Source organism: Myiozetetes cayanensis, unplaced genomic scaffold (assembly GCF_022539395.1).
Source record: "Myiozetetes cayanensis isolate MyiCay16 unplaced genomic scaffold, myiCay2020 scf14, whole genome shotgun sequence".
Lineage (NCBI taxonomy): Eukaryota > Metazoa > Chordata > Aves > Passeriformes > Tyrannidae > Myiozetetes > Myiozetetes cayanensis.
The window spans coordinates 18,248,022-18,263,272 of NW_026087048.1; the positions used below are offsets into that span (position 1 = coordinate 18,248,022).

The 15,251-nt window shown below is 50.7% G+C and overlaps 1 protein-coding gene across 2 annotated transcripts in view; it reads right to left on the reverse strand.

Annotated features, from left to right (window-relative positions):
• Positions 1-15,251, reverse strand: part of IGDCC4 (immunoglobulin superfamily DCC subclass member 4) — an 86,663-nt gene that overhangs the window by 7,454 nt on the left and 63,958 nt on the right. Inside the window, exons 10-18 of one of the 2 annotated variants that reach the window (XM_050309426.1) lie at positions 14,933-15,103; positions 14,141-14,374; positions 9,591-9,698; positions 9,060-9,243; positions 8,264-8,391; positions 7,904-8,074; positions 7,254-7,391; positions 6,636-6,741; positions 5,470-5,704 (exon numbers count right to left, since the gene is read on the reverse strand). In XM_050309426.1, coding sequence (XP_050165383.1) covers positions 5,470-5,704; positions 6,636-6,741; positions 7,254-7,391; positions 7,904-8,074; positions 8,264-8,391; positions 9,060-9,243; positions 9,591-9,698; positions 14,141-14,374; positions 14,933-15,103 — 1,475 coding nt within the window. Of the gene's footprint in view, positions 1-5,469; positions 5,705-6,635; positions 6,742-7,253; positions 7,392-7,903; positions 8,075-8,263; positions 8,392-9,059; positions 9,244-9,590; positions 9,699-14,140; positions 14,375-14,932; positions 15,107-15,251 lie in introns of both variants that reach the window. The other variant, XM_050309425.1, reaches the window with a different exon arrangement.

Sequence of the window (15,251 nt, forward strand, 5' to 3'; positions counted from 1 at the left end):
TTGGGCTGTCCTGCATTTACCTGAGCTCAGCCTTGCTACTACTCATAGATATACACACACACTCAGATTTAAGGACCACACAGGCCTGTTATCTCTGGCCTTGTTCCACAGATGTTACACAATGCCTGGGTAGAAGAGAGGTGATGCAGGGATGAAGAGGAGAAAATCCTGCCCTGACAACAGCGAGTGTGCACATGCACACTGAGTATTGGTGGTGTGAGCACGATGGCTGTGCAGGGGGAAGATGTACAGCACATCTCTTCAAACCCACTGACCACCTATCGCTCCCTGTCAGCAGGAGAAGCCCAGGTTCCTGCTCTGCACATGTGGCTGCTCCCTAGGCCAGATCTATCCCAACAACCGCCAACGTAGCGCGAGTCCGGCCGAGACAGCGAGGAGATTTCTGACATCAGCCTGACCTTGTGTGAGTCATTTGACCTCCTTGTGCCTCGGTCCATCTGGCTGGAAATTAGGTAGAAATACACGACCAGATGTTGTATGTGAGCCAGGCATTCCTAAGTCAGCTATTTAGCAAGAAGCAAATGCTCCCTCGTGCTATCGGGGCTGGCCGGAGGACACCGAGGTGCTCGTGTGTGAGTGAAGGGCGGCCTGGGCCGTCCCCCAGCCCCCTGTGCACCCTCACCCAGGCACCCAAGGGGCCCAACACCTTGTGGGAGGCAGAGCTGCGTTACATCCCAGCGCCGCTCCCAAGTCACAGCAGCTTTGCTGCTGCCTCTGGATGTCATTTTTAGCAGACAAGTAGTGAAAGGGCTCATTGATATGCCAGCACCCTGCAGAACGGTGACGTCCAAGCCCGGCGCGGTGGCCATCAAGCATTTGCTAATTTAGACGTGGATGCTTGAGGCAGCATCTTTGCCATTTCTCTCTCTGCAATCCTCGACAATATATTCTGAGCCAAAAGCATTCCCTAATTGCTCCCTTTCTAAGTGGACAATCATTAAACTACGCTTTAATAGCGAGAAACCAACCAAGCGATCACAGAGAGCCCACAATAAGGAATATCTCCACACGCGAGTGCTCAAGGAGCGTGTTCAATTTGCTTCTGCTGCCATCTGAAAGGCTTTCTGCAGCTCCATCCCTGACTGATGGCTTCTGTGCCTCTTCCAAGGAACATACGTTACTGAGCAAATACTGCCTGGAGATTTCAGCGCCGAACCTACACAAATCTGCACACATGCACCAAATGTGTGTCCTGTTAGAGATGCCTGCGTGCGTATTTGCCATCAGAGAGATCTGAGCATCGAACGCGCGCACACACACAGAGCAAACTCGAAAACCTTCTTGCAGGCATCTTGTGAATACCAAAAAAACGTGGAGAGAAACAGGCAGCTCTACTGCAATCCCCCATGGACCATCTGTTAGCGGAAATGTCAATCTGCCATGTTTACATAGGTTTTGATGACTCTGGGAACAGCCTGTTCAGCTCTGGCTGAAATTGGCTGCAACGAAGAACAAACTTGTTTTGTACCAGTTTGCAACTTTCAACAAACAGAAAAAACCATCAGCCACACAACATGGCCTGTGTCCCACATGTTGTTCGAGCACATTATGTTTGAGAGGGGAAAAAAAGAAAAAAAAAAGAAGGCAAAACCCAAATCCCTCTTGGGGCTTAGGCTCTAAGGTTGGGCAGCGGCAATTAACTGTAGGTCTGTTTTCATCACAGACCTGAAGAAATCCTGTGTGCCTGAAAGCTTTGCTGCTTTTTTAAGTAGCATTTTTTGGTGTAATAAATGAAACTAATTTCTTTACTTGAGAGAGGCTAGCGAGCGGTTGATGGAAGGAAATGTTCTCTTAGTTTTTACAACAGAGTAACGAAGGCAAAGAGCAAGGAGTGTCAGTCTAACACTAATTTAACGAGGGAAAAATCCCTTTGTCAGTTCACTGCAAACACGAGAATGAAAACTAATAAAAACATCTTCCAATAAAAGGCATTTCCATTACAGCTAAATCCTTATCAAAGCAAACAAGCCTTCTCATTTTAGCCTTTTTATAGAAACTCTGGCTGGTAAAAACGTGCCTAGATCGTGTTACCTTCTCAGTGACAAGTCACGATTCCATGCAAATATATGAGCTGAGAATGAACACGTAGGAAAAGTTCAACTTGAAACCTCCCCTGTTTTATGAGGATGGTTATTTAAAGGAGCTTGAAGTCCTGTGCAAAACAAGGCTGGGGACATTTCAGATGTGCCCAGCTTTTGAGAGTGTCACAGCAGAGGGAAAGGATTGCTGAACAGCCGGTGGGAGCGGGAAGGCTCCATGTCACGCAAACATCCCAACATCCCTGCCCACAGCTGGGATGCAACAGAACACAGACCTCTTCCTTAAGAGATAAAGGAGAGCCTCTGCTTGCTGTCACCAGCATCACAGCTCTCATCTGAGACTTCTCAGAAAACACTGGGACTTCTTTTCCACGCACAAAAGTTTCAACACGAAAATGACAAACAACCCGGGTAGATCCAAGTTCCCTGATGTGTTACAGCTTTTGCTCTCCGAGTCCCAGGGATGCTTCATGGGAAACACAGTCCTGCGGGAAGGAGGCCCTCAGGGAAGGAGCAGGACGGCAAGCAAGGAAGGTTCCAGCTCGCAAGGAGCACAACAGCAAACACTTCCAAGCCAAAACACTTGGGTTTGGCTTCACTCAATGAAAAGCCGAAGTCTTCCACGGAAAGCAGATGCTTTTTAACATTCTTCCCCACCCTCTAAATTGCTTGGCCCAAAAGCAGCAGTGACAGAGCTGTCTGGAGCAGAGCCATTTTATCATCCTCAGTCCATCTGTCAGGGGAGACAGAGCTGTGTCCCCACAGCCTGTGCTCGACGGTGTCCGTTCTAACGGGGATGCCCAGGACATCAGGGAGGGGTCACTTGCAAGGGGAAGACAGTAAGAGAGGAACATCACTTGACAGTGTCTTAATAAATCCTTCCCTGTGACACTGGGAAACACACAGAAAGGAAGGAAAATGGGCCTCTAAATGGCTGTGTTCTGCTGCCCAGTGGAGCTGCCAGCATCCAGAGGGGCCCTGTGCTGACAGCTCGGCTGCAGTGGCACCTTTGTGTCCTGCAGGCAGGGACAGGGGGGCAGGAGACTCCTCTGGGACTGCCCCACCTTCCACCTGCACCCCCAGCATTATTTGTAACAGCTCAAGAGGAATCACGGCCATAAGTTCGAAGGGACTGGTGATCTTGACTTGAAACATTTCTCACTTCCTCTCTTTTTTGAATAAGACTGCCAGTCATATTATCCAACCTAGAGCACCCCAGGGAGCTTCCCCTTGCCAGGCTGGAGCAGGAATTTCCTTCCACGAGGATTTTCTCTTTCCTGTGGCTCGATCACATTCCTTGCCATGGGTTTTCCCAGCCCCAACCACACACAGCATGAGAGAAGAAAAGAGAAGGCACCAAAGGCAGCTGGTCACTGCAGGGTGCAAAGCTCCCACAACACTCTGTTCCAGGCAGGGTCCCTGGGGGTTTCCAGACTCAATGGCTGCTGGAGGGAGCTATTTGGAGCACACAGGACAACCCAAGGAACCCACACCCACTCCAGGGCCTCGACTAGAGGCACTTTGTGCACAAGCAGGGAGATGTACACACTCTCAACTGCTCAGACCTGATTCACATCTGGTGGGCACCAGGCAGGTGTGCACTGCTCCAGAACTGCCCAACTCCTTGACCACCCAGCCAGGGAACATCACAACCTCCTCCACACATGGGGCCCCTTAGCAACTGCAGCATAAATGTGTTTCTGAGTCTTTTCACCCTTGATTATACTCTGCACCTATACACAGGACAGAGAGGATGGAATGTGCTCAGGTGACACTTCCAGCAGGAGCCCGGCAGTGGAGGGAGAGGGGTCTCCTGCATGGGAGCACATCTCCCTCCAGTGCCCACTCCCAGGAACAACAGCCTGTTGCTCTGGGCCACCATTCCATCTCCTCCACCTGCCAGGTCCCCCTCCCTGCTCGGCACTGGTGACAACGCTGCTCTCCACGTGGCTGCCTGCAGCTGCTTCCCAGTGACCCTTGCTTGCCTATCCACATCCATCAAAAAGAAAAATCCTCAGTGAATTTAACTCTCAGTAGCCTTTTCCCATCCAATTATGAAGGCACAGACCCTACAGCCAGAACTGTCCCTCTCCCCAAAGCTCTGGTCTCTGACCATAACTCGCTGCTGGTCCCTGGCAGCCTCTGAGGGCCCCAGCTCTCAGGCTGAGCCCTGAGCAGCCAGGCCTTGGCACTGCCCTCTCCAGCCCCTGCTCTGCACTCATGCACATCTTGGTTTAAACCCCTGCAGGAAGAGAAACCCTCCTGCCTTGGAAGAGATCTGGATATGCTGTCCCCAGAAAGGCCTCACAAAGAAGGGAACTTTCCCCCAGCCTGACCTGTTCTCAAGGGTAAGTCCCCATCCCTGAAAACATTTGTTCCTTATTTAACAGAAAGAGCTGTAGGAAATTCCTCACACTCTTCGGCTTGGGTCCAGACAGGCAGCCACATTCCACCACAATCCCTGGATGTGGCTTGGGCTGCAAACAAACAGCCTCTCCTCCAGCTGAGCGCTGATCTGACACGGCAGCGGGGATGGCCACGGGCACGGCTTCAGCTCCCAGGGACACCACAGATGTCTTCTAGCTCAGCTGAAGACTCTGAGGTTCCAGAAGATCACATCTGCACTGCCTCTCACAGCCAGGACAGGGCTCGTGGTCAGCCAGGTACCCGAACTCACCTTCCCTCCAGTGACCCACGAGCGCATCGCTGATGCAAACCTGAAATCCCACGTGCTCACAACGCATTTGTTTTACTGAACCTCCTAATTACTTTACATGCTCTCCCAGGGCTACAAAGAGAGACATAAACAGATTAACTAAATTAGGCCAATTAAAGGTTCCCTAATGGAATGAAATGTTTCAGGCAAGCTTGAAAGACAAAATGGGCAGGGAGGAATGAAAGACAATGCAATGTCAGGCAAACCGAGCAGGGCCAGAAAAAACAACTTAAAAAAAATAAGGTTCACAAAAACCCTCCAGTTTCACCTCTTGTTTATCTTCTGGGGCATTCCAATGGATATACTATTTATGGACACAGCTCCTTTTACTCCAAGCAAAAGGCTGAGTGTCTGCTCTAGACATCACATTTCCTCACACCATCCACATGCCACAGCAACAGGAAAAGTGCACCTTTCTGCAGCACCAAGTTTGGCAGCAGCTTCTTGGGATGAAGGATCACTGTCCCAGGAAGTGAAAAGCAGTAGTAGGTGGCACAGGGATCCCAAATTAGATCTGACAGCCGAGGCTGAGCCAGTCAGTTTTACAGAGAGGGAAATGCATGGCTGCCCAGCACCAGCTGTGCCAGCACTGCAGAGCCAGGACAGGATCCAAGCCTGGCTGCCCAGCACCACACACCAAACAAAGGCTTGTGCCCGGGGGGGAGCCCAGTCACCACGTGCATGTGTCCTTACCTTCCTCTTCCCATGGAGGATGTCCTCGGGCAGGCTCATGTGGATGAGGCTGTGCACCTCTGTCAGCTCTGTGATGTCCCCCAGGGGCATGGGGGCATCCTCTGGGAGCGGGGACATGAGGGACTCGAGCTCGTGTGAGTCCAGGGTGGCACTGGGAGCAGCCATCCCCTGCCTGCTCCGGTGGTAGTACGTGTGGTTGCCAGCAGCCTGGGAATCCAGGCCTGGCAGGGCCTCCCTGAGGGAAAACAAGCGAGAGCTGACATCTCAGCTGGTCCTTGGGGAAGCCCACAGCCCAAGCCCTCCCCTCCAGAGGAAGGGGATCCTCTGTCCACATCCCACTGTAACAGCTTTCACTGCAGATGCATCTCCACCACCTTTGCTAATCCCAAAGCTCAGACAAATCCCAGTGAGGGATGCCAAGCTCTCCCTGCAGATCCTAAGGCCATCAGACACCACGAGTCCCAGCACTGGAGCAGGACACTCACTAACCCTGGCCCATGGTGAGCTGTGTCAGTCCTGTCACCTCTGCTTTACAGGTAAGAGATGCAACAGGGCAGGAAAGTTCAGTGGCCACATTAGGACAAGACTCCAGAAGCTGCCTGTCCCTAGTCCTGAGATCTGCTGGAAGCTCAAAGCTCTTCTCAGCAACTGAGCTGTTTTCTGCTCGTGGTCTTTCCAAATGCTTGTGGCTGGACTCAGACCCCTGGGACAGCAGGGGGCTTTGGGCTGCATCCAATCCTCCTTAAACCAGCCTGTCACTCACTGGGAAGTCTTTCATTATTTTCCCAGCTGGAAGTTAACAAACCATTTCCAAACATCCTTAGAGCTGTCCAACCTCAGAAGCAAAACACTGCCCACACTAACACACAAAGGTAATAATCCGGTTCTTCCATTTTCTTGGGGCTTTTGCTTCTCTGAAAAAAAAACCCACCCTACTAGTCTAAGAACACAAATTGAAGAGAAACTACTGAGAAAATAAATCAGTGAAAAGATTATACTAAATATGCTCCTTATCCAGCCAGCACTCCCAAGATTCAAGCTGTGCATTAACTGTGTCCTGCACTGGATCCCAGGCAGCACAGCTGGACAGGGGAGGCAGCTCATGGTGTGTTTGTCTCCTTCCACAGCAGCCTCCTTTCCCTGCTGCCAGGTGAGCTGACACCCACCTGTGCTTGCTGTTTCGGAAGCTGGCACACATGCAGAAGAGGATGCAGAGCAGCCCCAGGCAAACCCCCACGATGATCCCCGTGACAGAGTGGATATCCAGGACATCTAGGAGGGGAAGGAAGGATGGATACACCATTTCAGCTGCCAGCAGGAAGAAGGCACAAAGTGGTCTCATGTTCAGAGAAGCACCAGCTGTACTAAACCCAACAGGCAATGCCTTTAGAAGTCCCTTCCAACCCCAAACTATTCCATGGTTCTGTGATTCTATACACATAAAGGAGGAAGATTCCTTGGCAGTGACAATTTAGAGCAGCTTAAGGCAAACTGGCATCTGTGCACATTAATTCATCTCACACTACAGAAAGGCTGCATGTGCCCTTCCAGAGGAACTGGGATGGGGAAGAGGGATGAAGTTTGGCTGTAGGATGGGTTCTGGAGCTGCACATCTGAGGGCTGTGCTGTGATCCCCTGCTCTGGCCTACACAGAATTATATCTCACGTCCTACACAGTGACATCAGGCAATGGCTTGGCAATCAGAAACGTCACTGCTGACAAATCATGGCCTTCAGCAACACAGCTCTCACTTCCTGCCCCGGGACAAGGGGGGAATTCATACCAGACAGCTTCTCCCGGAGGGTGTGCACGTCCTTAACGTTGGAATAGGGACCGGATCCCACGACTGTCTTTGCTCCCATCTTGAAGAAGTACCTTGTATCACTTTCCAGGCCGTGCACTTCAGTGCTGAAGATATTTCCTGACCAAAAGCAAGTCAAAAGAAATTTAAAATGTGCAGTTTCAAGACCATTCAGAGGGTGCAGCAAAGCAGCAGCAGAATTCTGCTTGAACCTTCAGAAGTGAGGGGTTTTGTGACATGAGCTCCAAGAGGCATTTCATACACCTCTTCAGTATTAATGAACTTGCTGCTTACAGAGCTGATGATGCAGACTGCACATGGTGCTGCTGGCACACGTTTTTCTAGGAATTACTGGCTGCCAGCCTGTATCTGCGGGATGTTTCCTGGGTGGCAATGGCTGTTTCAGCCCTAGACATGTTTGGTTTCGTGTCTCTCAGTAGTTGTGTCCCTGCACTCTCTGATGTGACCAGGAGCAAGGCTCAGCACGTGGCTCCAGGCAAGCTGGCACCAGGAGCTCTTCAGTATTTGGTGAGGCAAAAATCAGGGCAGCAGGACTGAGCGACCAGCGCTCCAGAGGCGGGGCAGGAGGCAGGAGGAGCGGTGGGGTAGTGCAGCACCTGGAGGAGGCTCACCTTCCCGCGTCAGCAAGGTCCACATGTCATCAGGCTGCGTGTTGTTGGCGTTGTAGAGGATGAGGTACTCCACGATGATGCCGTTGGGCTCCGCGGGTGGGCACCAGTGCACCTGCACAGCGTAGGGGTTGAGCGGGTGCAGCCGCAGGTCAGACGGAGGAGTGGAGGGGCCTGGCAGAGACAAGACCCAGCCTGAGCAGCAGAAAGAGTGGCAGAGCATTCGCCCCCAGGGTGTCTCTCAGGGACAGCAGAGCTCAGAGCGGGGCTGGGACCACATCTCTCAGGGTAAGTCAGGAGGGAACTGACAGAGATTCAGGGGACAGCAGGGCAAGTCGGGGCTCGGTCGCCATCAGTACTCACGGTCGGGCAGGGTGAAGCGCTCCACCACGCTGCCGAAGGGGCCGTCGATGCCCACACCGTTGGACTGCACGGCAAACTCGTACCTGGTGTAGGGCTTCAGCCCACTGATGAGAATGTCTTCATCAGAGCTGGAGAGAGAGGACACAGCACAAGGGCATGAACACCTGATGGTTCCCCCCTGTCACCTTGACACCTCACCAGGAGCACTCTAAGAGATTATCCTAATTCTTACAGTATTTGGTTTTTCACCTAAAACTTTGTCTCCTGCAGCCACGTGAGTGCATGAACACTCAGCTCCCAGGCACAGAGCAAAGCAGTTCCCAGTCTCCAGGATCATTTCTGATGTACTTGCATGGAAAAGCCTGAAAACAGCCTGGTTAGAGGCTGAAAATCTGCACAGGAAACCAGATGGAAAATACATCCCCAAATTATTGTAACTGCTTAAACTCTAGCAATTTACAGACCAAACTTGTGAGGACCATCTCACACATCATGAGTGCTTTGAGACTGGCCATAATTGCACCCAGCCATGTTGTTAATGGAGAAACAACTGTGTAAGGTCCAAACAGATAAAAAAAGATGCAGAGACCAGTAAATGATTCCTTGGTATTCAAGTCAAAGACAAGCCCCACTGCGACATCTCAGCAGTTCTGAACATTTCCTGTGACCATAGCAGATGTTCCCAGCACCCAGGATTTTGCCAAGTACTGGAAATTCCATGCAGGTTGCTCCTGCCCTGTGTTCACTGCTGACACGAGCAATCCATGGCAGATGAACCCTGGGCATCCCTGTTTACCTGGTGTAGTATGTCACGAGGGAGGCGTTTTTCAGGCCCCAGGGGCTGAAGCGCACGGTGTAGTTGACAATCTTGACTGTTGTGAAGTCAGGCTTCTTCCACCGGAGCCATATGGAAGTCGAGCTGTTGGACTCTGCATACACTTGGACTGGAGGCAGAGGAGGACCCTTCTGCACAGGGGGATCTGTGGTGCAAGGCAGAAAGAAAAGAGATGTGGAGATGTATGTGACAGTGATTTCCCCACCACCCATCTCAAAACTCTCCTCCTCCCCTTCGGCTGGGGGTGGTGCAAACCTCACACGCAGTGTAAGAACAACCCTAAGGAGAAGGGGGATATTTTGTTCCTTTCTCTCCTTCCCAATTCCTCCAATGCATTTTGCAATGGCTGTCAGAGGAAGCTGCCTTACACTGGGACCATTCCCATTTTGATATTGTCCTTCCTGAAGTTCATCTTCTGTAGCTCTCCCTTTACCCTTACCTTGGAAGCCACGTGCCAGGCAGAGGGGAAAGACAACCAAGAGGTTTGCTCACCTACTGCTGTCGCCGGTGCCTTCTCTGTTTTGCCCTTCCAAACAGCTGCATAACCATCCTCGTGCTTGTTGAATGCCACCAGCTTCACCTCGTAGAGTTTCCCAGGAGCTGGGGAAAAAAAAAAATCAATCAGGGTTTGTCTGGGGTTATTTTTGTCACCAACCCTCCCCAGTTAGATGTGTTTTCTTTGATTCTACCAGCTTTTCTCACCATCCAAGAAAGTAGCCTGAACACAGTAAATATGTTTTTATTATCTAATACCTAAATAAATATTACCTAATACCTAAATTACAGCAGGGAGTCCCCCTTCCACTTACAGGCTTCCCACATACAAACACTGTGTCACAGCTGGTGCTCGTATGAGCACAGCTGCTCTCTAGTTCTCCCCTCACTTTTAAGAGGAATTATCATCAGAAAATGGACTTGCCCCAGCCCCCAAGGGTTAATCAGTGTCCTGGTTTGTAGCACATCCTCTCAAGATCTCCTGGTCTTTCTCCCTTGCAAACTACTAAAGAAACCTGCAGAGTGTCTCCTCTCTTCCCCATGGAAGAGACTGCACTGCACTGCTTATTCTTGAGGAGTGAGGATGTTCTCTCCTCTCCCAAATGCACCTCCCATTTCCAAAGTCCTTTCTGATTTACTCACTGCTGTGAGGATCTTCCTTCCAGCAAGTCCTCACATGCCCTGTTAAGTCACTGGCAGCTCTTGTTGTATCGTGACTATTTTGACTCCACAGCAGTTTCTTGATTTGCAATTAGAAAAGCAAAGAAAACCCACACCAGAAACCTGAGGGGCCTCATTACACACTCTTCCTATCAGAGAGCCTTGAAGTGTGGGGAATCTCACACTTGGACCCAAACTGAGCTGCTGGACAGGATGCTCTGTGTCCCAGCAGTGAGGTCCAACATTCACCTCTTTTTCCTCCAGCCTTTCATCAGCTGAAATACCCTTCTGCTGTAACACTGAGGATTTTTTTAATGGAGATGTTTAATCGAGGAAACAACTTGGGAGATACAAAGTTCTCAAAGAAGACACTCCCTGCAGCAGCCACCCCTTCAGGAGCCCAGCCAGAGCAGTCCACACCGCCTCTGGTTGCCTTGGCTGCAGCGCATTGATGAAGTTTGTTAATTTGGGACATGCCTCTTCATTCCCTGCCCTCATAGATCACTGCTCTCTTTGCCAGACAACGTAAGCAGAATAAAACCTTTCTTACTGATGCCAATTTTATTATTACTGCCCTGATTACGCTCCCAGAGGCTGATGGTACCAATTACCAAAGGCTTTCTCTGCTCCACAACACACGTCCGCGCTCAGAATATAAAAACAGCTCAGCCACATTTTTCTTCCCTAAAGAATCCCAAAAGCAAACAGAGTTTTGTCTGCCTCCAAGACAGCCTGATCTGCATTTCCACACTCTCCAGCCACAGAAAAAAATGTTTCAAACCCACACAAGGGGGATGAGACCAAAGGGCACTCAACTTCCAAAGGGCTGGAACAAAGAGCCCCACAGCCCGTTCTCTCACCAGCACAGACACTCCTCCTCATGCCCCAGCCTTTGGCTGGGCTTTGCTAGGACACGAGCCCTTTGTGGATGATGTGATCCAAAGGATGAGCAAGAGCTCACAGATGTGATGCAGCTGTGGGAAGCTCCTGTTGGGGAATGAAGTGAAGGAGAGGACGAGTCCTCCGTCTCCATCCCTGGGCAGGATGAGCACAGCAGCCACTCACACGTGAAACCAGGGGAGCTCAACTCCAAGACTGAGCGCCTCACATCCTGAAAATAGGGGTATTTCGGATTTCTCAGTCAGAAGTTTGCCTTCAATTTTTTTATACACAGGCCCAGATGTTCGAGCTCTTAGAACAGACAGACATAAAGCTCTATCAAGCTGTCAAGAAGCTAGTAGGCAGCATGAAAACAGATGTATTTCACTGCATTCCATCATACATTAAATATAAGCAGAATAATCTAGTCCAGATCATTTCAAATCACTAATCTGAATGACTGCATAATATATCCAATATGCTAAATATGTTGCTTCACTCAGCGTTTCAAGGTGCTCATATTGGCCAGGTGCCAGCAATACTTGCCTTTAAGTGGGAAAATATCCTAACTTCCAGACTCCCAGAGAAATGCAATCTTCCTTCATGGGAATGTGGAAGACAGGATCAGATTCTTACCATTTATTTTTCGAATAAATTATGCCCCTGGTAGTTTTACACCAGTACAGAGAGTAAGATGGAAATCAGTAAGAATTCCTCAGGGAAAAGCCCTCCTGGTGGTTCAGGACAGCTTCCTTTTGGTTTTGTGCTCATGAAATTGCTGGATTTCGTATGTGTCCTTGAACAGCTGCCCATCTCTCACCAGGACTTCAGCACACACCTCTGTGACAAGACACAAGGGGTGGCATTAGTGATACCACTCTAAGGACACACAGTTTGCTCCAGAGATTAGCATGAGATGGGAGTTACAGCAACTGCTCTCCAGAGGCTCTGGCAAAACTGTTTCTGCACCCCCATCCACCTCTGCCTGGGGTGTGCCTTGAAGGGCACAAAGTGCTCCTTTCAAAGTGCTCACCTCACAAAGTGCTTCCTTTCTTGCCCTGCTGTGCTCCTGGAAAAAAAAAACCCCAAGGACAACCAGGAGCTATGCAGGAGCAAGGAGTGGGACAGGAGTTTTGTCCTACAGGCCACACCTCAAACCAAGACAAGAGAAAGGGCAGAGTGCTGCCTTCAGTCAAGGGACATGCAGGGACTGTGCTGGACCTTGTCTGCACTGACATGGTTTGTGAGCACATCTGAGCCACAGCCTGGCATTCCCAGTGTCCAGCCTGGGATTTCCTGACACCATTTCTAACACTGGAACAGGATTCCTAGAGGGGTGGTCGATGCCCCAAGCCTGTCAGTGTTTAAAAGGCATTTGGACAGAATTTGCTTTAACTTTTGGTCAGCAGTCAAGCAGTTGGACTTGATGATTGTTGTAAGTACTCCCAAGACACAGTGTAGGGTATTTTCTTTGTTTTTACAGGGGACTCACAGGAGAGGTTTCCAGTGCTGTGCTTCCCTGGCAGACATCCATGAGCTGGGAAATCCCCCCAGCTGATTCTCCATCAGCCCACATGCAGATCACATTAAGGCTGCCAACCCTTCCTGAGATCACTACCAGCTCTGCCTACAAGATGCAGACCTAAGTACCTGCCAGAGTAGCTCTGCGCCATAAAACTAAACCCTTCTAAATCCCAACCACTCCTCCTCCTTGTTTCATGTCCAGACCCCCTGCCTTCCTCAGCACAGCCAGATTCCTGACCCTTCCTTTGTTGGACGCGTGCAGGAGCACATCATTCAACAGCACAAGGGGAGAAAAGGGAACATCCACGGCTGGGAGAAACCCGAGACTCGGTTCCTGACGCAGCAATAGCCGGCACACAACCGCCAGGTCGTAAGGAAACCATTAGGGCTTGACGGATGCCCAAATTTAAGGAAGTAATTACAGGGGAACAAGCAGCCCTCTCAGCATCACCGTGCCAGAGCATTTGGAACCAATTCAGCCTGCTCCGAGCCCCTCCGCTGACGGCCTTGCCAGCGGTTGGAGCGGCGCGTGATGATGTTCGCGTGTGGTTTCCCCAGCGCAATAACTGCAGACCAAAGTTCTTCGGAGAAGCTCATCATTGTTAACACTCTCTCAGTGGCAGAGCTGGGAACCCACTCAGTGATGGCACAACCAGCCCTTCCAGGTGCTGCAGCCTGGCCTTTCCACCGTGCATAATAAATATGCTGCATGTGTAAGAGGAACCAGCACAACGCACACGCGCCCTGCAGCTCAGCTCACTGAGCAGAAACATAAAAGTGGGGGACAGAACAACTCCACTTTCATCTTCCATGACTCTCCCCTCTCTCTCTCCATCCTCTATCAACGGGCAAATCAATTAATTAATGCAATCAGATGTTAGGGACATAACTCCTTAAGGGAAACACCGAGCGCAGTGAGCCAGGCAGGCAGATCCGACTGCTGTGCAGATGTTCTCCAGCCATGGACACTCACATCTCTTTTCCCTTATGGGGGAGGTGCAGGAGAATAGTGGCCCAAAATTAGCATGCTGTGAATTATCCCATCTCTGCATTGTAAGACAGAGAGATTTCAAACAGGATGCAATTATGGAGTTCCTTAGAAACACACAGGGAAGGAGAGGTCATTGTCCTGACTGGAGGTTTCAGTCTTGGCACTCTTTACAGTGACACATTAAAAAAACTAATTGATTAAGAATCACTTATTAGCATATACTAAGTATATTGGTAACCCTTGGTTAAAAATACAATCCCTGCTACACAGGCATCAGAAATTTCCATGACCTAAACTGTTCAGAACAAGCCCCAAGAGCCCCACTCCAGAAAGGGTTTTGAGTGCTCTTAAAACAGCCCACATGGCCCTGGCCCTGTGTATCTCCAGCCAAGCAAACAACTGAGCCTCCTGGGAGCACCCTGGGATGCTGCAAAGTGCAAGGGACAGGCCCTGGCTCTCCACACCAACTGTTAGGAAGATGCACCCAGCTCACCCAGTCGGGTCAGCTCGTACTGCTTCACTTTCTTCTTGAGTTTTATGGGTCCCACGTCCCAGCTCTCATCTTCAGCACCATCCAAGGGGCTCTCATTGCTGGACTCCTCCGGACCCACTTCTCGGTAGTAGAGCTTGTAGCCAGATATCTGGGCATGGTTGGCTGGGGGCTGCCACGTTATCAGGAGAGACTCCATCTTTGCTCGGACTTTTAGTTCCGTTGGGGCAAATGGAACTGAAAAAAAGAGCAGGAGAAAAATGTTCAGCCACTTGTCGCCATTTCCCTGCTCTACTGAATCCTCCCTGCCCTCAGTAGTGAGGGAGGGATGTGAGGAAAGGCTGTGCTGAGTGGGATGTCTCCACTGCCTGACAGTGGAGAGTGGGAGAGTTACAATCCCAGCTGGGTCATACAACAATGTCACAAAGCCACTATGGGGTTTCTCAGTGTATTCTGAGATATTCCTGTCTTTAACCACTGCTGGAGTCTGCTGTGGGCTCAGCTCTGCCTGGCAGAATTGTCTATTCCCTCCCAAATGTCATAACACTGGGGTCTGGGGTTTTGTTTGTTTGTTTCTTTTTTAAGAACTTTCCCAGCTGCACACGGAGGGAGGAAAGACTCACTGCCCAGGCAAGCAGGGAGATGGACAGGGGCTGCTGAGCAGCGAGAGAAAGGTCAGCACTTTGGTCTAACCAAAACCAACGCTTGTAATTCCCAAAGCAAAGCAAGAATCTCTGAAAATGCCCCAAGTTCCCCACACCCTGCCCCAAATCCCAGGCATTCCCAGGCTCCTACCGTGTGTCTGGTTGTCCCTGTCAGGAGTCCGGTGCTGGGTCCACTCGGAGGGGGCCCCGTATCCCACAGCGGTGCTGGCTGCGATCCGCACTTTGTACACTTTGTTGGGATGGAGCGAGTAGAGTGTGATCTGGGTCTCATTTCCACCCACTTCGATGGAGGTGACCTGATCTGCTGGAACCAAGGGGACACCGCTGGAAACAGGGATTTCCCAGCCAAACACAGCTGAGCAGCCACAAGCCTCGCTGCCCCACGCGGCCTGAACGCCCTGGGCCGGCTTGGCTTGGCCCAGCGCAATCTCACGCCACCGAGGAAAACC